The sequence below is a fragment of the Hevea brasiliensis genome, chromosome 9 (assembly GCF_030052815.1).
Source record: "Hevea brasiliensis isolate MT/VB/25A 57/8 chromosome 9, ASM3005281v1, whole genome shotgun sequence".
Lineage (NCBI taxonomy): Eukaryota > Viridiplantae > Streptophyta > Magnoliopsida > Malpighiales > Euphorbiaceae > Hevea > Hevea brasiliensis.
In genome coordinates, this window is record NC_079501.1 from 15219105 (window position 1) to 15239279 (window position 20175).

The 20175-nt window shown below is 32.7% G+C and overlaps 4 protein-coding genes across 7 annotated transcripts; 2 read left to right on the top strand and 2 right to left on the bottom strand.

Annotated features, from left to right (window-relative positions):
• The first annotated feature begins 3114 nt into the window (after window positions 1–3114).
• LOC110642234 (ATP-dependent DNA helicase Q-like 3) lies at window positions 3115–10069 on the top strand. The gene is made up of 20 exons (XM_058153115.1): window positions 3115–3224; window positions 3314–3485; window positions 3583–3690; window positions 3808–3815; window positions 3932–4015; window positions 4330–4470; window positions 4604–4638; window positions 5002–5085; window positions 5186–5274; window positions 6385–6537; window positions 6637–6733; window positions 7067–7070; window positions 7159–7308; window positions 7424–7516; window positions 7593–7658; window positions 7753–7886; window positions 8474–8568; window positions 8698–8825; window positions 9209–9315; window positions 9476–10069. The coding sequence occupies exons 2-20, from the start codon at window positions 3335–3337 to the stop codon at window positions 9930–9932; spliced, it is 2184 nt and encodes a 727-aa protein (XP_058009098.1). The 5' UTR covers window positions 3115–3224; window positions 3314–3334; the 3' UTR covers window positions 9933–10069.
• Window positions 10070–10948: 879 nt separating this feature from the next.
• LOC110642204 (disease resistance protein RPM1) lies at window positions 10949–12260 on the top strand. Its single transcript, XM_058152134.1, has 3 exons — window positions 10949–11270; window positions 11386–11546; window positions 11640–12260. Exons 1-3 carry the CDS (start codon window positions 10949–10951, stop codon window positions 12258–12260), a joined length of 1104 nt encoding a protein of 367 aa, XP_058008117.1.
• A 1424-nt stretch (window positions 12261–13684) lies between these two features.
• Window positions 13685–14846, bottom strand: LOC110642203 (uncharacterized). Its single transcript, XM_021794155.2, has 3 exons — window positions 14601–14846; window positions 14239–14503; window positions 13685–14130 (listed from the first exon to the last, which is right to left on the bottom strand). The coding sequence occupies exons 1-3, from the start codon at window positions 14722–14724 to the stop codon at window positions 13905–13907; spliced, it is 615 nt and encodes a 204-aa protein (XP_021649847.2). The 5' UTR covers window positions 14725–14846; the 3' UTR covers window positions 13685–13904.
• A 1714-nt stretch (window positions 14847–16560) lies between these two features.
• LOC110642236 (thiol-disulfide oxidoreductase LTO1) lies at window positions 16561–19628 on the bottom strand. Of its 4 annotated transcripts, none has more exons than XM_021794205.2 (7): window positions 19383–19627; window positions 19027–19303; window positions 18634–18890; window positions 18417–18529; window positions 17877–18024; window positions 17125–17271; window positions 16561–16758 (listed from the first exon to the last, which is right to left on the bottom strand). In XM_021794205.2, the coding sequence occupies exons 1-7, from the start codon at window positions 19482–19484 to the stop codon at window positions 16678–16680; spliced, it is 1125 nt and encodes a 374-aa protein (XP_021649897.2). In that variant the 5' UTR covers window positions 19485–19627; the 3' UTR covers window positions 16561–16677. The 4 variants fall into 4 exon arrangements, with proteins under 4 accessions (XP_021649897.2, XP_021649898.2, XP_021649900.2 ...); XM_021794206.2 differs by having other exon boundaries at window positions 17134–17271; window positions 19383–19623; XM_021794208.2 differs by lacking the exon at window positions 16561–16758 and adding an exon at window positions 17533–17621 and having other exon boundaries at window positions 17134–17271; window positions 19383–19628.
• Window positions 19629–20175: the final 547 nt, after the last annotated feature.

A 20175-nucleotide genomic window follows, 5' to 3' on the forward strand; every position in this document is an offset into this window, starting at 1 on the left:
ATGTTTGCGCATAATATAGTTTTGATAGATGAGACGCAAGAAGGAGTTAATAGAAAGCTAGAACTTTGGAGGAATATTTTAAAGTCAAAGGGCTTTAAATTAAGTAAAACGAAAACAAAATACATGCATTGTAATTTCAGTGAAAGCCAAACTGGTGATAGGGAATGAGTTAGTATGGATGGAGTGGTACTGCCTCAAAATAATCACTTTAAATATCTCGACTAAGTCCTTTCAAGTAGACGGAGGATGTGAGGAGGATGTTAGCCATAGGATTAAAGCCGAATGGTTAAAGTGGATACATGTCACGAGAGTTTTATGTGATCGCAATATTTCCAATAAGTTGAAAGGAAAATTTTACTATACAACTATATGACCGGCCATGTTATATGGTAGTGAGTGATGGGCATTGAAGGAGTTGTATGTGTCTAAGATAAGAGTTGCGAAGATGAGAATGTTAAGATAGATGAGTAACCATATTAGACTAGATAAAATCCATAATGAGAGTATTAAAGAAAATATATGATAAGTATGAGAGAATGGAGATTAAGCTGATTTTATCACGTGAAGCATATACATACGGAGGCTCCAGTTAGACAAGTGAAGCACATTAGATTATAGGATAATAAAAAAAAAAAAGGGGTAGACCTAAACTAACTTGAAGGGAAGTAATATAATATGACCTAGAAGCATTACACATTTATGATGATTTAACTCAAAATCGTTTAGAGTGAAAAAAGAGAATTCATATATCCTAGGAGTGATGCCAATTGAAGATAATTTGAGAGAATGGAGATTGAGGTGGTTTGGTCATGTGAAGCGTAGACATACGGAGGCTCTAGTAGAGCACATTAGGTTAAAGGATAGAAAGAAAAAGAAGGGGTAGACCTAAACTAACCTAGGGAAGAGCAGTACAATATGACTTAGAAACATTACACATTTATGAATATTTAACCCAAAATCATTTAGAGTTGAGAAAGATAATTTATATAGCTGACCCCAAATTAATCTAAAATCGTTTAGAGTGAAGAAAGATAATCCATATAACCGACCCCAAATTTTTAGAATAAAAGTTTAATTGAGTTGAGTTGAAAAAAAATATGCAGTGCAGATAAAAAAAAACATATAGATTAATATATATATATATATATATATATATATATATATATATATATATATATATATAATTTTTTATAAAAATTTATTTTTCTCTTAAAGTTATGTTAAATAATAACATAAATTTTAAAATATTTTATGATATAATTAAGCATTTCAAACAAAAAACTAAATAAAATTTTCAAAATTTTAAAAATAAATTAAATAAATTTTTGACTTTTAAAATTATATATAAAAAAAATTAAACTATAACTTATTTCTAATATAAATTTAGCCAAAACTGTACATGAATACTTATTAGCAATTGTGCGTATATATTTTATAATATCCAGTGAATATTTAGTAAATTATCATATGATACCTCTTTTTATCTTTATTTTTTAATTTATATATAAAAATTAACTTATCATATTAAATATTAATTGTTATCTAAATATTTTAAAATTCAATTATTTAAATTTTGTCTCATCTATTAAAATCCATTTTTCTTTTGGTACATTTTTTAATAGTTTTAAAATTTTCCTAAGTTTACAAATTCAAACATCATACTATCATATTATATATCCCTAAAATAAAATATCTTATAATTAAATATTTTTTTACATTATAAAAAATATGAATTATTTTTTAAAAAATTATATATAATTATTCACTAAAAATTATTTGAAAATTTTAAATATATATTTTAAAAACATTTATTATATTTAAAATATAAAAATTTTAATGATTATATTTTACAAATTCCCATGTAGCATATATAATTTTCTATATTTTATTTATTCTTTTATTGATAAATGTCAAATAATTTAAAGAACAATAATAAAAAATCTATATTAATGTGATATCCTATTAATAAAGTTATTTTTTACCAAATGGCTAACAAAACTTCTCAACAGAAAATATAATGAAAATGATGAATTTATAGAGAAGCTTATTAAATTATTTAGTAAATAATAAATTGTTAATTTGTACTAATATGTAACAGATATTTATTGAGATATTGTAAATCATATATGCATGATTATTGATGATTATCCTAGGCATTATAAAATTTTTATACAAATGTTGACTAAATTTATATAAGAGGCAAATTATATTCAATTTTTTTTATCTATTTTTAAAATTAAATGACATATTTATTTACAAAATGGTAAAAATATTTATTTGATTTATTATTTAAATTTGAAGAAATTATTTGATTTTTTAAAAATTTGGAGGGCTTGTTGGGATCAAAACATTTTAAGAAACTATTGGTCCATTCATTAATGGTCAAACTATGTCTTTTACCTTTTTTTTTATCAAATATAAAATTATATTAATTGCTAAAAAAAATTATTTATTAACACTTAAAGTAAAATTATAATTAATTAATAAGTATAAAATATAAATATTAAATTATATTATTGAAATAAAATAATAAATAATAGTTTACAGACAAAAAATAAATATAAATTATATAAAATTTAATTAAATTTTATATAGATTTTATATCATATCAAGTATTAAAATTTATTTTTAAATAAATTTTAACTAATATTTATTTTAAATGAACAAAACTAAGTGATAAATTGAGAAATGGTCTCAATTTCCTGTTATGGCAGATGAAAATTGAGTGTTTAATTGTATTCCATTTACTTGTTTAAGCAATCCTTCTGCTCCCCAGAAGAAGGCTCACCCACCCACGAGAAAACCATCTCCGGCGAAACTACAGTCAATAACCTCCAAAATAACAACGATTAAAATTATCACAAGTGTTTTATATCAAAAATTATAGGAAAATAAAAACATATAATTATATTTTTTTAATTTTCATATAAAATTTTGATGTAAAACAAGGAGTACCAAGTTAGATGCTTACAAGCAATTGGAGCGGACCACGGCCTCAAGAGTCGAACTGTAACCCCATTATGCGACGTCGTATTGCTAACAAGAATACGGTGACGTTTTCTACAACGTTGCTAAGGTGAAATTAAATAAATAAACAAAATGTTCGCGTTGGTAGCAACTTGTGAGGCTGCATAATCTCGACTGCGATCCGGGCCGGAAAAATTCACAGGAATAACAAGTGGAGCCTGGAGGAGCAAGAGAAGGAGCTTTGCTTTCCAAGGGCAAGATTCTACCTAATTGAAAATTTTATCTTCTTTCGTAATTGCCTTTTGATTTTTGTTCTGTTTCACAACGATGACGTTTCGTTATGTATAGGCAGGGCAGTGAGTTAGAGATGAAGAAGTCGCCGTTGACAGTGCAAAATATATGTGGCAATGAGAAGAAGACCACCGGAAAGGAAGCATTGGTGAAGCTTTTGAGATGGCATTTTGGTTTTTCTGATTTTAGAGGCAAGCAATTGGAAGCTATTCAAGCTGTCTTATCAGGTACTTTAAAAATACATTATTTCAGTGATCTGAAGATCATTATTACTCTTTATTTTATCAAGTGAATTTTTATTTGGTTGATTATTTTTTGTCAAAGGGAGAGATTGCTTTTGTTTGATGCCGACTGGAGGAGGCAAGTCAATGTGTTATCAGATTCCTGCACTTGCAAAACCGGGGATTGTGCTTGTTGTTTCTCCCTTAATAGGTTTTTTTTTTTTTTTTTTTTTTTCTTCTTCTTCTTTTGTCTGTCTGTCTGTCTCTTTCTTTTTTTTCCCCACTCAGCTCTAACTTCCTCTTGCATTTCTCCATTTCTGTTTTGCAGCCTTGATGGTAAGTAGCACACAGTAACTTTCTTCCATGTCTTCGTTTATTTATTTATTTATTTTTTTCTCCTTCTGGATGTTATAAGATTTTTTTTTAATTTATTTTTCCTTCTTTTAAATTAGGAAAACCAGGTGATGGCATTGAAAGAGAAAGGAATTGCTGCTGAATTTCTCTCCTCAACCCAAACATCAAATGTCAAAAGTAAAGTGAGTTATTAGAGTTCCTGATATGATCTCATGGTTAATTTGCTTAGCGACTGTTTTTGAGTATCTTAAAAACTTCTGCATTCTAAATAGAATGTGTCATTCACACGTAATGTCTTATTTTGTGAATGTTAATGGGTAATAAGTATTGTCTGCAGTTGATGCAATTTTTTCACTCTAGTCCCATTCTTTATTTTCTTTCTTTGCAATGATTATCATGAACTTTACCCTGTCTAGGACTTGTAAACTTGAAAATATGTAATTATATTTCTAAACAATGGGCATATTAATTAATTAATTAACTTATTATTTTTAAGATTCATGAAGACCTGGATTCTGGAAAACCATCCCCAAGGTTGCTGTATGTCACTCCAGAATTGATTGCAACACCAGGATTTATGTCTAAGTTAACGAGGATTCATACTAGAGGGTTCTTGAATCTCATTGCCATAGATGAGGTGTGAAATTATATTTTCTATGTTTTAATAAAGGCTGAACTCCTAGTTGTCTTCACTCTTCAAAAGGACATACAGGTTCTTTTCTATATTATTTTGTTCCTTTTTGCCTCTTTCTCTCTTAATTTTGTTTCAGGCACATTGCATCTCAACATGGGGCCATGATTTCAGGTTTGTGGTTGCTCCAATCTTTTAAGCGAGACTCGTTGTGTTGCTATTTAAATGTTTCTGCTGGGCATCCATGTCAGTCTTCAGTTGTTTTTGTACGGATACACATGCACACACACACACACACACACACACACACACACACTCACAACCCCCACAAAACAATGCTCCAGTACTATCAAATATGGTTAGAATTTTTTTTCGTTGTATCCTACACGTGTTAATATTGTTGATAGAGTGAAAATCAGAGTTTTTGCCTTTTGAATTAATACTCTTACTAAATTTTATGTATTCTTGAAATTGTTTTTTTCTAGTTTTTTTAAATTATTATTGAATTCTATGATGTAACTAATTTTTCTGAAACAGGCCTAGCTATCGTAAACTTTCATCTTTGAGGAATTGCCTTCCTGATGTACCAATACTGGCTTTGACCGCTACAGCTGTTCCTAAGTGAGGGCCTTACTGAGTCTGGTTATTCATATTTTAGAAGAAACAGTAATACTATCTCAAGGAGCAATAGTAATTCTTTAGCTTTTCATCTTATTTCCAGTGTTCAGAAGGATGTAATACAGTCCTTATGCTTGCAAGACCCCTTGGTTCTGAAATCTTCCTTTAATCGTTCAAATATCTATTATGAAGGTAGGTCCTTCTCATTTATTTCAGAAAATAATTTTTGGAATCAACTGTCAAATTTTTTAAAAAAATTCGAGTTGAAAAATTAGATAATGATCTTGCAGTTGCTTGCTTTAGAAAATCCACCTTACTATTTTAAAAATGTTTTAAATTGTGGAAGTTATCAAAATTTTTCATTGATACCACTTTTACATTCTTTTATCTGATCTATCCTTGTATATTGAAAATGTGAAATTAGCATTGAAATTTACAACAAAGGTTGCTAAAATAAATGGAAAATTTGTAGAAACTTGCAGCTAGACTATCCTATGAATATATCAGTAATTGCAATTCCAACCAATGAATGAGAACCAAATAATTCATATGGAGAAAACAGGTTAAAGAACCAACTGAATTATCTCTAGTTTGTGCACATATGCATACTTATGAACTATATTTTAAAACGGCAGCAAATGCTCAACCCAACTACACCTTAACCTGAAATTCGGCTATATGGATTCTTTCCTTTCACTCTACTTGATTTAGCAGTACATCTTCAGAGAGATCTACAGCTGCTAAATGCTTTCTCACTACTTCTGACCCTGCCATCCTAGTTTTGCCTCCCACTGTCTTATCTCCTAAAACTTCATCATGCTTAACCTTCCATATTGGTGTATCATTGCTGGTGTACAATGCGTGTGTACTAGACATCTTAATAAACTCAATCAGGCATTGATTCATAATATAATGTGTAAAACAATTGATGACAAAAGATAAGATGTTGAAAAATTATTGAGATGTTAGAAGAAAGATAACCATGTTACATGAGCTATGTCCAACTAAATAGGATTATAGGATTTCATGGTTTTGTCTGTGAATGGGATTTTGTCTTACTAAAAGGTCAGAGTAGAATTTGCCAAATATGGATTACTTTTGACTGAAAAAGGACCACTAGAGACTAGAGAGAAAGGTAAATGGTAGAACAAGCAAAAGAAGAAAGAAAGAAAACATTGGGAAGGCAGACTGATAATTACCACTGCTCACTATCACTTTGTTGGTCTGAAGCATTTATTTTGAAGTTAGATACGTTGCCTGCATACAACTGTATACTTCTAATTGGGTTTCTCAATAATGCAGTTAGATATAAGGATCTTCTGGATGATGCCTATGTTGATTTGTCCTCTGTACTAAAATCTAGTGGGGATGTCTGTGCAATTATTTACTGCCTTGAGCGAACAACTTGTGATGGCTTGTCTGCCCATCTTTCCAAAAATGGCATTTCATGTGCTGGTAACTATATACATCTTTCAATCTTTTTTTCCTGTTACCCCTGGATCCAGCTAGTGTCAGTACATATGTTTCTTAATAACCCTGGTGAAATTTTTTCAGCTTACCATGCAGGGTTGAATAATAAATTGCGAAGCTCTGTTTTAGATGATTGGATGTCTTCTAAAATACAAGTTGTTGTTGCCACAGTGGCTTTTGGGTATGATCAACTCCATAATTTTATGGCTTTCATGTGTGGTGTCCTGGGTTTTGAGTGATATATATTCTCTCAAAATTTTTTCTTTTCAGAAATGTACTAATTGATGCATCAATTTAGATATCTGGATTTGTTTTAGAAAATGGTGAATTTGATGTGAGTGGCGAATTTTGTAATCATTTGAAGGAAAATAAGTTTTCTATCAAGTACTTTACTCATTTTCTTTTGTTTTATCCTATTACACTAGATTGTGATGATTTTGTTTGTTTTCATATTATTTTTCCGCTTGGAGCTGTTCTGGTGACTGATCAGTAAGTGAGCAAATCATTCTTTCAGGATGGTATGTAGCTAAATGCTAATGATTTCAATGAACTCTGGACTGGAGTCTTGATATATATGCCACTAACGGACTGAAAACTATTTTCTAGGGTATAGATAGAAAGGATGTCAGAATAGTTTGTCACTTTAATGTTCCAAAGTCAATGGAAGCTTTCTATCAGGAGTCAGGTAGAGCTGGTCGTGATCAATTGCCCTGTAGAAGTCTGTTGTACTATGGAGTTGATGATCGCAAGAAAATGGTATGGTCATCAGCTTTACCACTTCTATCTTGATTTATTTGTTTTTCATTTGTTATGAGTTGCTTGGCTCAACCTATAGGAGTATATTCCATGATCATTTAGGACTATGTGGCAGGAATTTATTCTAAGAAGTTCTGGGAGCAAAAAGTCAGAATCCTCAAGTTCACAGGATGGGTTGTCAAAAAAATCCATCTCTGACTTCAATCAGGTGACTTTCAATTCTTTTGCAGTATGTGAATCTCCTTTGCAACTGATGCTTCATGTGAAATGCATACAACATTCAGATGGTTGAGTATTGTGAGGGTTCTGGGTGCCGCAGGAAAAAGATTCTTGAAAGTTTCGGAGAACAGGTAACGTAAACAGAAACTTTTTATTTGTGAATGCTCTGTTGCTTTTCTTTACCAAAACTCATGTGAGACTACTTATTATCACTGGCCAAAACAGGTGCCTGCATCACTATGTAAAAAATCTTGCGATGCTTGCAAGCATCCAAACTTAGTTGCCAAGTATTTGGAGGAGATCTCAATAATTTGCACTTCTCATCGGGGAAATGGCATTTCTCGAATTTTTATAAACAGGTATTTTTCTTCTCCACAGAGTAATATTCTGGAACATTATTTATTCAGGAGCCTATGTTAAGTAAAAAATTAAAATTAAAATTGAAATTGAAATGATTAGGTATCTAAGAAGTTGGGTACACCCACAAAAGAGACCTGCTGCGTATCTGCCTTCATAATTATCTGGAATGTCAAAATCTTTCACTTTAGATCCTAAAAGTAGCTATACTTAAAAATGCAATCACTTCTGCTATTAGATTTCTTGAAAATTATCATACGGTTGCTGTTTTTTTTCATGCTACAAGATTTCCTTGATTTCTTTTGAAGATACCGAATGGATTGTTGGCTTTTTATTTTACTAATTGAGATTCCTAGTGAATATTAGCAAAGGTTAACAAAACCATTCATTCTTACCTTTTATTTTAAAGCTATTTTTAACATTAAATTTTTCGATCTTGCCTTTGACGGGCACATCCCACATGCCATTTGCTCCATTTTCCAACTAATAATTTAGTAATATTTTGGTTTTGTATATTTGCATTGACTTGGCATTCATCTGTGGGGTTATTTTCTGTCTTGTGACCTGATTCATTTGTGTTATTTTTCAGCTCTGCAGATGTGACTCATGGAGAACAATTCTCTGAATTCTGGAATCGTGATGATGAAGCAGGCACTTCTGAGGAAGATATATCTGATTCAGATGGTGAATCATTCTTAAAAAAGTTTCCTTTGTATCTATTTTGGGAATTTCTCCATGGGGGGGTGTTGAGATGGGTTGGAAACTCTGAAGTGCCTTGTTTATCTTCTCATTTTTATGTTTTTCAACTGTCAGATGGTACTGAGGTTGTGAAGAGCCTAGCCAAATCTAAGTTGTCAAGAAAATCAGGCGTAAATGACAAGATTGAGTTCTTGCAGCGTGCAGAAGAAAATTATTATCGGAATAAAAGCTCTGATAAACAGGTATCCTCTCACCTCCCTTCTCCTTTGTTCTATGAAGATTAACCTCATTTCTTTTCCTTGAGCATAAGTGACAAGGAAAAATGCTACTTAGGAAGCATCCTAATAGATGGTAGTTCCTTTTTTGAGGAAATTGACATCTTAATTGATATTGTGAATTAGCAAAAACATCTAAAATGGATGTTCAATATGCTTTCCTGGCAATAATGAATGTTGATTTGATTGCATTGTCACATATTCAACATTTTTCCTTTGCATTTCAGTTTGATCAAGAACAATAGGCGTGTTTGTTGTCAGTTCTCACGTTCACAAGCCACCATTTCTATAGATAACCCACTTGGAACTTATTTTCCCTGCACAGATGCTTAATTTTAATTCATTAACAGGTCAATAAACTTGACAAGAATGCTATATCCGAAATGGTGAGAGAATCGAGCAAACAAAGATTTTTAAATGCTCTGAAGGAGGCTCAGCAACGGCTTGGCAACTTGAGGTATACTGGCATTCCTATTTGCACCTTGCATAGAGTGCATCATTTGATTGGTGGACAATTAATTTTAACCCAGAGCTCAATCAATACATCGTGAGCCCTATTTTGAGGAGAAATAAGATAAAGAAGGTAGCTTTTGATATGTTTAAATTCTCCTTGGCAGCATTGAATTGGAAGCATCAGCTGCCTTCTTTGAAAACGAGTGCTACAAGAAGTATGGGAAGAGTGGGAAAACATTCTATTATTCACAGGTTGCGAGTACACTGAGGTGGATAAAAATGACAAATTCCTCGGAGTTAACTAATCGGCTGCTGAGCAGTACCCCTGCCCGTCCTGAGAACACCATGCCTAAGGAAGAACATCCTGAGAAACCATCGCGATTGTTGGAGAAAAAGCCAATAAAGTATACTGATCCAGAACTCCATAGCAATGTTGGATCTGAAACAACGATGTGCATTTCTCAATCAAAAACACAAAATGCCTCTTTGAGTGCTGAGTTGCTGGCCATTCCATCCTTTTCGGAGTTCGTGAACAGAAAAAAGACTAAAGACAATAATAATCCATGTAAATCAGAAAATCAATCACCTCACAGTTCAAAGAAGAGGATGAGGCTGCAATAAGGCAAAATTTGAACAAGGATGCAGAACTTGTAATTATAATCCTTTTTGTTCATTTATAATCATTTGCCTGACAGTTTTAACAATGTTTCCTTCTTGTAATTCAATCTTTTATGAAATTCACGAAGTAATTTATTTAACAGGGTTAAAAAAAAACTTTTTTAATTACTCTTTGGTCTTATTGTTTCAAAATTAATATTTTTAATCCTTAAAAAATATTTAAAATCATAATATTTTATAATATAATAATTCAACAATTAAACTGCATTTAAATTTTAAAATTATATGATCTAATTTAAAATATAAGTGAAAGTTAATCAAAGTCAAAAGTCAATTTTTTTTCTTTTAACTAACCCTGCTTGGAAATAATGGGAGGATATGATATTTATATATATTTTTTGTTATTATTTCATATTAAATATGAATATTTGATAATCATGTTTATGGAAAGTATTATAAATTAATCATTGTCAACATAGACTGTTTTATGGAGTAATTAGTGGAACTTTATAATAATTTTTTTATGAATAATTATTTTTATTAGAGTCCAGCTAGAGCTAGCAAATAGAAAAAGGACTACCTCAGCCTGGGTCCACTAGAAATTTAGAAAGAAAAGCACCCCTTACCAACCAACTACCTCAAGACGAGGCTTGATATGATCATCCTTACTCTCTCATCTTACAACACTTGTTCTTCATTTTGATCTGATAATAGCCCATCATGCCTTTCTTTTTCTACAATCGTAGTTCCGATGGTACAATTGAAGAGTTTTATGGTGAGATGCCCGGTGGAACAACTCAAACTCATGTTATTCCAAGCTGCAGAATTGAACAAGACAAAGATAAAGGTAAGACTTCTTCTTTAGCGGCTTTCAGATCTAGTTATGAAAAGCTTCCTCATCATCTCAAATCCTGCTTAGATTATTGTTATATTCTTTGCAAGAAATATGCTCAGGATAAAGGAAAAGTAGTTAGACTTTTGTTGGCTCAAGGTCTAATACCAGAAAACCAGGGAAAATTATGGAGGATACAGCAGAAAATATTATTAAGGAATTAATTGGCCTAGGGATGCTTGAAGAACGTTATGTCTTTTACAGTAAAGTAAAAGTTCCTAAATTATATGAAAACTCATGCCTTGTTGAAGTTGAGGAGCAAGATTTCATTTCTAAAGTTGCCAATTCGCTGACCCATGCATTTATTAAAAATGATGGACAAGAACTGCCTCCTAACTTCAACCGCTTTCAAATTCAATCCTTGTTTACCTCAGTAGATTACTGTGATGGTCATATTGGACCATTGTCTCAGGTGTTTTGGCAAACTGTGTGGGTTGCAGTTTTTGTTGGTATTGAATTTGTATGCCGCAGTAGAATATTTACCAGATGAAGTGGGAGATTTGGTTCACCTCAAGTATTTACTCTTGAGCAACTCAAAGATGAAGAAGCTTCCACTTACTATAGGTAATCTTCAAAAACTACAAACTTTGGAAGTACATGATTGTTCAAAGCAATTCGAACTCCCTGTAGAAATTCTGAATATCAAACAGCTTCGGCACCTTTTATTGTGCGATACGCTCAGATATAAAGGTGGAATTAGAGTTCCAATGGGGATTGGAACATTGGTAAATCTTCAGACTTTCACTGGTGTCTATATAGGTGCTGGCATTGCTAGTGAATTGAGTTGTTTGACCTAACTACGAAAACTTGACGTTCAGGATGTGTCTGAGGATCATGTCGGTGAGCTATTTGCATCCAGCATAAAACTAGAAAACCTTGTTTCCCTGTCTTTAAATGCAGAACAAGCCGGCGAGGGCACACTTCTGCCTGAATTGGAACCATTTTCTCCTCCACCTCATCTTCAAGAGCTTGTTTTACGTGGGGGTCTAGTTGAAATGCTCAATTGGCTTCCCTCCATTGAAAACCTAACCAGTCTAGCGCAATGTCATTCTAATATCTTGGAGAATCCGTCTTCAGTTCTTCAGTTTCTTCCCAAATTAAAACATCTTAGACTTTGGGAAGCCTATAAGGCAAAGCTCATTGGGAAAGAGTTTTGCGAATCAGGTGGATTTCCGAAGCTGGAAACTTTGATAATTGCTTCAGGTGATTTAGTGGAGTGGATTGAGATTGTAAATGGGGCTTTTCCAAGTTTGAGAAATCTTCAATTTTGGAATTGTCTTAATTTGAGGTTTCTGCCTGAGGGCTTACAGAACATTTCTACGATTCAAGAGTTGTTTTTAACTCACTTACGTGGAGACCTAGAAAGGAGATTGAGTGGTGAAGAAAATTACAAGATCAAGCATATTTCAAAATTTTATTGGGACATGCCAATTTCCTGAGGAAGTCACTGGAGGAAGCAAGATTATGATTTACTGGTTTGATACATTGATTATCTAATGCCCCATCAATACATTAAGTTAAAAAAATCAATCTTTCAGGATGAGGATGATAGAAACTGCAAGAATTGGAATGTTTCTCTGTAAATCTTTAAGGATTCAGGATGATATAAAATTGGTAGTGATTTATTTGGTTTGGGTTATCAGGTAAATCTTACAGTGGTTTTAGTTAATAACTGCTTTTATATATATACATGTATGAAATGGCAGAATGTTTAACACTATATTGGCGAGTTTCAGATGGAATAAAAAGGAAAGAATGTCTTTAATTTGCAATTATTATTATTATTATTATTATTATTATTATTATTATTATTATTATTATTATTATTTTGAGTGTTGGGATTGTAATAGTTTAGATGGATGATCAAGGAGGAGTAGAAACAGTAGCAAAATTTTAGTCTACTGTGAATGATAGCACAAAGGGAAACTAATACAATGTGTTTTTTTTTTTTTTTTTTTTTAAAGAGAGAGAGAGATAGAACAAGCTAGGATTTGATAATCAGAGACTTTAAGCTGATACATATCTATATTTTTCACAATGATTTCTTTAAGTGATCTAGTAATGGACAGAGATTGTATATGAAGATTTTCCAAATTTGAGGCGTCTTCAATTTTCTTACTGTTAAAAACCAAGGTCTAATCCTATATATGTGAGTTATTTGCGCGGAGGCCCTGCATGGATGTTGAGTTACTGTTGAAGGGAGTGGCAGGGGCAGAGGAATGGCCCTCTAATTTCAAAGAAGTGATATACGCAGCGGGGGCGGGGGCTTTTTGCCCAACAAACACATCATTCCCTATATATATATATGCACAGTAGTTGGCTACACGTGTGATGTCCAACCTTAAATAATCAATTAATCATAATTATTTTGACCTATTAAAAAAGTCTGAATTCTGATATGGCAGCCGTGTGGGGTGAATTTATCTGGCGATAGGAATCACGATGGTTGAATTTTAACATGGCACTTTGTCAGTTACATTGCTTTTGAATTTTAGGTTTTTGCTTCAAATAAATAGTTTTCGATGTCTGATGTTTCCACAAGAAAATGTAACGGTAAACGGGAGTCGAACAGCAGGACAGAAAGCAGTCTCTTTAGAATCCTCCGACCAGATGTTAGCCTAACTGAGAAATGAGAATCGAATAACTGAGAGATTTCATATGTTCAGTAAAATACTCATAATTAATAGATTAAACATATTCTTCTCCATGATAAAATGTCCTCACCTCAATTAATAAAACTTCTTAAAATTCATTTCAACTTTTTTTTTTTTTTTCTCAAATCCTATATCAAATTCACAACTTATGTAGGCGATAATTTAAGGGCCCATTTGACCATATAAATTAATGAAACACCAGAGATCCATTTTTGCACAATTCTCTCTTTCCACTGAGATCCATTTTTGGATATATGCTGGAAGCCTTGGGATTCAACTTGAAATCCAACGAAAATATTACAACTTATCTTATCCCTAACAAAATATAAAAACTACACATTACGCCAATATCTCCCCCACATTCACTTGTGACTTGTGAGCTCGAGGTCTCTCTATACACAAAATAAGACGCATCTCACCAATTTTTATTTACGATATGCACCTCATGGAATACATACACACAGGAGAATCCATGGTGGGTGCACCCGCACCGTACACTCTAGGATGATCACTTTCCAATCCATAATCCATCATCGGACGGTACTCCAAATCCTCATCATGATCATGAACAAATTCTGGAATTTCTACCTCATTCCTCCTCATGTGGTCCCACAGATAGTCAATCCTGTTTATATACCTCAGCTTCCCGTACAGCCTACCACACACAATCGCCACCGCCACCCTCATTAGTAACAATAGTGATAATAGAAAAGGAGGCTTAAGTTAGTTATATAAGACAGACAAATATTAAAATGCGCCTTACCCGCCGCTGAAGAGAAGACGGCCAAAGGTTGCTAGGAATAGCCTGGCCTGTAAGCCTGGATGGAGAAAGTAAACGGCCTGGATATTATCCTTGACGTTGATTGGTATCGCGTCGTAGACAGATCGTAAGGCTGAGATTCCAGGAAAATTCTCACTTCTTTGAACCCCGGTGTGAACATACAACACAGAAAACGGCTTCTTTCCTAGGCGAGGATAGATCTTTTCCTCCAAGTAACTCTTAAGCACATCCACACTCAGAAGTCGTGCTAATATTAACCGCCCCAAAAAAAATCATAATCAAAATTAGAAACAAGCATTCAATTGCATGCAAAAGAAAAGCTAAAAAAGAGACAGAGATGGTACCAGGGAAGAATTTGCCTATAATGCGAAGGACCTTGCGGCCATGTTTGTCTCGTCCATGGATCTTGAAGATCCCGAGCTTCTCAATGAGTTGTTCTTGGTCGAGCTGCGAAACGTGAGGGCACATGTTGTTCGTTTTTCTTCAATTTGGCTAAAGTTTGGGCTAAAGAAGCAAAAACGGCAAAGTGACGAGAGAGAGAGAGAGAGGGTGGAGGAGGGAGGAAGTAACAAAGGCAAGGACAAGCGTATTTATGGGGTTGGGTTAAGAAATATGAAGGGGAGGAAGTTACGAGTTAGAAGCTATAGTCGCTCTCAGAGAGGATATTCTAAAGCATCTTCCTTTTTTTGGGAGCGGCATGATGTATGATAAGTTTTTTTTTTTTTAGTTACTTACTCAGTTGTCGATCTGGTTTCGGATCATCTCCACCGTCCATTGAGATAAGTGGGGCAAATCTTTTCCATACACAAATCCAAGGAAAAAACTATTCAATTGAGACTCGATCAGAAATTTTATCTACATCATAGACTTATCATAAAAATAATATCTACTAATAGTGTTTAATTTTAAATTATTGAAATATATATTATTCATCTCGGCTCAATGAATCTGTAAATTGATATGGATAAAAATGTTTTTTTAATAATTTTTTTTAAATAGTTATAATTTTAAATTTGAATAAAAATTAAATTTTATTTTATTTTTTATTTATGAATTAAATATTTTTAGCTAAAATTGAAAAAAAAGGCAACGTGACACGCGTCTCATTTATGAAAGCTTGTTCCAACTAAACCTCTGTTCATTTCATGAAAATATTTTTGATATTTTATAGTGTTTAGAAACGAGTTAATAGAAAGATTTTTTTTATGTGTGAAAAAATTAAATTATTTTTAAAAAAATAATTTTCTCTAATAAAAAATTATTTTTTAGATTTTAATAACTTTATTAAAATATAAAAATATTATTATAATTAAATAATAAAAAATATTCTTAAAAATAATTTTAATGAAAAATATTTTTTATATATAAATTATTTTTTACAAAATAAACGAAATATAAATTCACTGAAAAATAAACATGAAAAATATTTCGCAATGGACTGCGTTTTCACTTTCAGCCATAAACATTTTTTGTTGTTTGAATATTATAATTCCTCTAATTTAATAGCTATACATAAATTCTTACAAATAATATGTTTAAAAGGAATATTTGAAAAATAAAATAAATTTATTTATTCCATTTATACATAAAATACTATTAGTATGTGAATTATCATTAAAGTGAGTTAAGTTTGGATTTAAAATGAATGTCATGTTCGTTCCAAAACCTAAAATAAAAATTCTTTAATTGTTAAAATTTAATTAAAAATATTTACATTAAATAAAAATTAAAAACATTTTTTTAAAAAAAGGAATAAAATTGTAACAAATATTAGTTTTCTCTTTTTTTTTTTTTTAAAAAAAAGCTACAATTATTGGTCTTTCTTAATTTTAAATGCAACTACAGGGCCCAATACGACCTTTTTCTTCGCTATTTAAATTTTCCTTTAAAGTTAAGAAAAAATAATTTGATAATTATTCGGTTGTAGTGTTTCATCGAAGAAATGCATTGGACATGCCAGCGATCAGCAACTTGCAAAAGGGTCTGGTATCACAAGTTGAAAATTACTAGGCGGTAGTCATAGGATTATTGTTCCCCCCTTAAATCGACGCGGCCTTCACATGTGTAGGTCCCATTGTGAGCTCACATTGCTGGGAGAAAATGCAATGAGGTAGCCACCATTGACTATACTATATGCATATCCCTACAGTGCCCATTATCAACTTAGGTCCAGTAATCCATCTAATAAAAGTCCTCCCACAGTCTCAAGTTTTAATCATCGAAATCACAGCCCTTCCTAGAACATGCTCACTGTTTATATGATTTCCTGGTATAATGTTATGCAGAGGCAACAAACAGCGAAACTGGCATACTAAGTACTCAACTTCTATAGATAATAAACAATTCAGCAGTCGTCACAGACCACAAGAACATATACAAAAAAAAACTGTACAAATGCTATCGTTATCACAATGGATTACTCTAAGTAGGTTGACTTGATTCGATAAATTCAAACCCAGAAAGCTGTGCAAGCTCTGACAGTTCTTGCTCTCCACTCAAAACCTGCAAGAAATAAATGCTTTGATGAGAACACCCTCCTGACTTATTTGCAGGGCCAAGACAGATGATAGGAAAAGAAAAGCTTCAGAATGATAGAATGGCCACTTTATTTAGAAGGTCATGCCAAAAGGAACAAATGATTGAATCATCAAGCAGGCGCATCTACATGTTCCCTAGAATTTATACACTTTTACTAGAATGGAATGTTCCAACCATGGACACCAAGCCTATCATTGTACTCCAGGCATTGATCAAAATAAGCCAAAACATTATTCACCGAATAGATGGGGAAAAAAGAAAAGATATCTTTGGATGAAGCCACTTGTAATCAAAAGAAGAAAGATCAGAAAAGGTTAGACCCATAACAACCTTCCTTACCTGACCATTGATCACCCATGTTGGAAATCCCTCGATTTTAGCATCTGCACATGCCTTGGCTATTTTAGTTCCTTTCCTGTATCCGTCAGGAAAGCATTCCACATAGTCCAACATTTCCAATGCCTCCTTTCCAAACATCTATATTAGCAACACAAAGTATATGGTGTAAGAAACTATTGTTAGGCCCAATAGCAAGATCGAGAGTTTCCTATCAAATGGAAAGGATGCCTCAAGAAAAAAGTTGTCCACAAAAGTTAGCTCTTCAATTGCAGATAGTTCATAGTTTATCATTATCAAACAAATAATAGTGATTTGTCTGTTTCAACGAACTTCTATGAGTTCCATTTGGCTAACTTGTCAAATTATGAAACACAAGCTATTCTCGGTTCAGGTACTTACAATTAAAAATGAGCTTTATGGATTACAGACCTATATGTTGACCCGTGTTAATAATTCTCTACGGAAGACTCACTCCAGCTATAGGGAGTCTGCCAAAATAGAAAGAGCCAATAATTTACAATTACAAGGTTCATTAGTTTTCTATGGATTTGTAATGATCAGAGGCAATCTTTAATAGCATCAATAGTACTAATTTTTCACATCCTTAGCTTTCATTTCAGCTTCTGGATTGCTAGGATCATCTAGCACATAAGGCCGAACTTTACTGCCAAGTATTGACATTACAAGTTACAACCTTGCTTTTTATGCAAGCACCTTACAAAAATTAAGGAGGATAAAAATACCTGTTTTTGTTCTAAACAATGTGAACACCAGAAAGCCCCATACATTTTAGCTCCAATGGAATGCAGATGCTTTGCCAGTGAAACAGCAAAAGGACTTGATGGCGTGGTTATTTCAGAGGTAAAATATGGTAGGTCAATTTCAGCCAGGCTGTATATATAGAAATGATCGAGAAAATGTTAGGGTGAATGCTCACTTGCAGAAAAAGATGGGCAGGCATCTTAAAGTATAATTAGAGAAGCATGTAGCAACCAAGCAACATATACATCTATTCTAACTATCAGATGCCACTACCTCCCTCATACTTGCCAAGATTATAACTTGCCATTAATAAATCCAAAGAATTGACTATCTAGCCAAGATTACTACTGCTCATCTAACCAGTGAGTAGCAGTAACTAACATCCACAGACCAAAAACACAAATAGGTGGCTCCAGGAACCAAAATATACAGCTGGAATTTTTGAAGAGGGAAAAAATTCTTATATAACTGCTCATGAAAGTGAAACAAACATGCCATGATCTATGCACAGATTTAATCACCTTGAGGAGACGGATGGAGAAGTACCATATGAGGTGCTCAGGGCAGCAATCACCAAGATTGCTATAGACAACTGCAAACCCAATACTTTCTGTATCTCTTGTAACCCAAAATCCTATGGAAGTGAAGGGGTAAGAGAGAAGAAAATTTTCAATGTTTGTGACTCCAATTACAGCAACATTCTATAATTTCGTCAAGAAATGTAAAATAAAAGCGTACCTTTATAGTGATGAAAAATAAGCTGAGTGACAAGAAAGCTGACATTAGGCAGTATGAGCAAGATGCTCCTGAGAATTTTGTGCTAAGAATGTACAAAAAATATCCACTAGCAGTTGCCATGGAGGTAGTGATCGCAAGTAAAAGCAAACGACCATTAGACTCGCCAATTCCGAAGGGTAAGTTATTTCCTTTCAACTGTAACCCAAGTGCTGAAACAAAACCATATGCTACTATCCCAAAGACTGGAAGAGGAACACCTGGCAAATGTCAAAAGGACTGTCATTGAAACCCTCTATCAAACACATTACCTGCAATATTTCTATTGGATATGAGCCATTGTAAACCAAAAGAACAGAAGACAGCATACATATTAAACTTGCAGCGGAAAAGTACCAAAAACGATAGCGTAATCACTGTTCAGTACGTCGCCGCAGCTGCCACCACCAACAGGGCAAAAGGCATCGGAATCGGTGAGCTTGAGGTAAGTCAAATATACAGTTTCTAGAAACCCTATACCTCCGAGAGCTGCACACCAATTGTATGTAGAAATGCTCGAAGATGAAAAGGATGAAGACGAAGAGGAAGAAGACGCCGCCGTTTCGGATTCAGATTCCGCATCTTGACTCGGCCCAGAGGACATGCACTTCACTGTCAAACCTCGACACCAAACCTTTTCAAGAGAAAAAAAAAGGGAATAAAGTTAAAGCAAAAACATGAAGAGAGAGATTAAACTATCATAGAGAGAAAACCTTGAATTGGGTTATGGGCGTAATGGAACGAGGAGGAAGAGAAGGGAGAGGTGAGGATCCACACAGGAATGGAGGAGACGAGATGTTGAGGAAGCTGGCCATTTTTGCCCTCTCTCTTCTTCACCGTACAAACATGTGGCCAAGGTCTAGTTTCTTTTCTGCTCAGTTAACAGGGTGCAGTTGATTTTCAGCATCAAGCCTTCGACCCAATTCATGAAAGCCCATGGCAATATCCATTCATATTCTAAAGGTTAATATCGAATTGATTTAAATTATTCACTTAAATATAATCCAAATTAAACTAATTTAAAAAATAAATTTTAATATTGTTAAATTAAAATTTATTGATTACACTAATCAAATAAGCATTGTTCGTATATAAGGTATAGTTAAATATAACTAAATTTAAAAAAAAATCCAAATTATCTTATAAAAATTTATTGATATTTTAGAAAAACCTAACATTATTGATTTTTTATTGAAATTAGATAATTTGTTAATATAAATTTAAATTTATTAATAATTAAATTAGATGATGATTCATTAAATTATTCTGCTTATGAAGATAATTGGTGGGTTAAAATTTTTGAAATATACATATATATTTAGGAATTATTTTTTTTTATTATTGGTTACTAAACTCATGGTTGAAAAATTTACTAAACTTTAATTTTCTTTGGTAGGGTTAATAAATGTTGAATCTATAGTAAAATTATTATTGTAAATTTTGTTAGAATATTAAATAGATGTTAATGGGTTAATAATCCAATAATTAAACGTCTGTTTTATATTA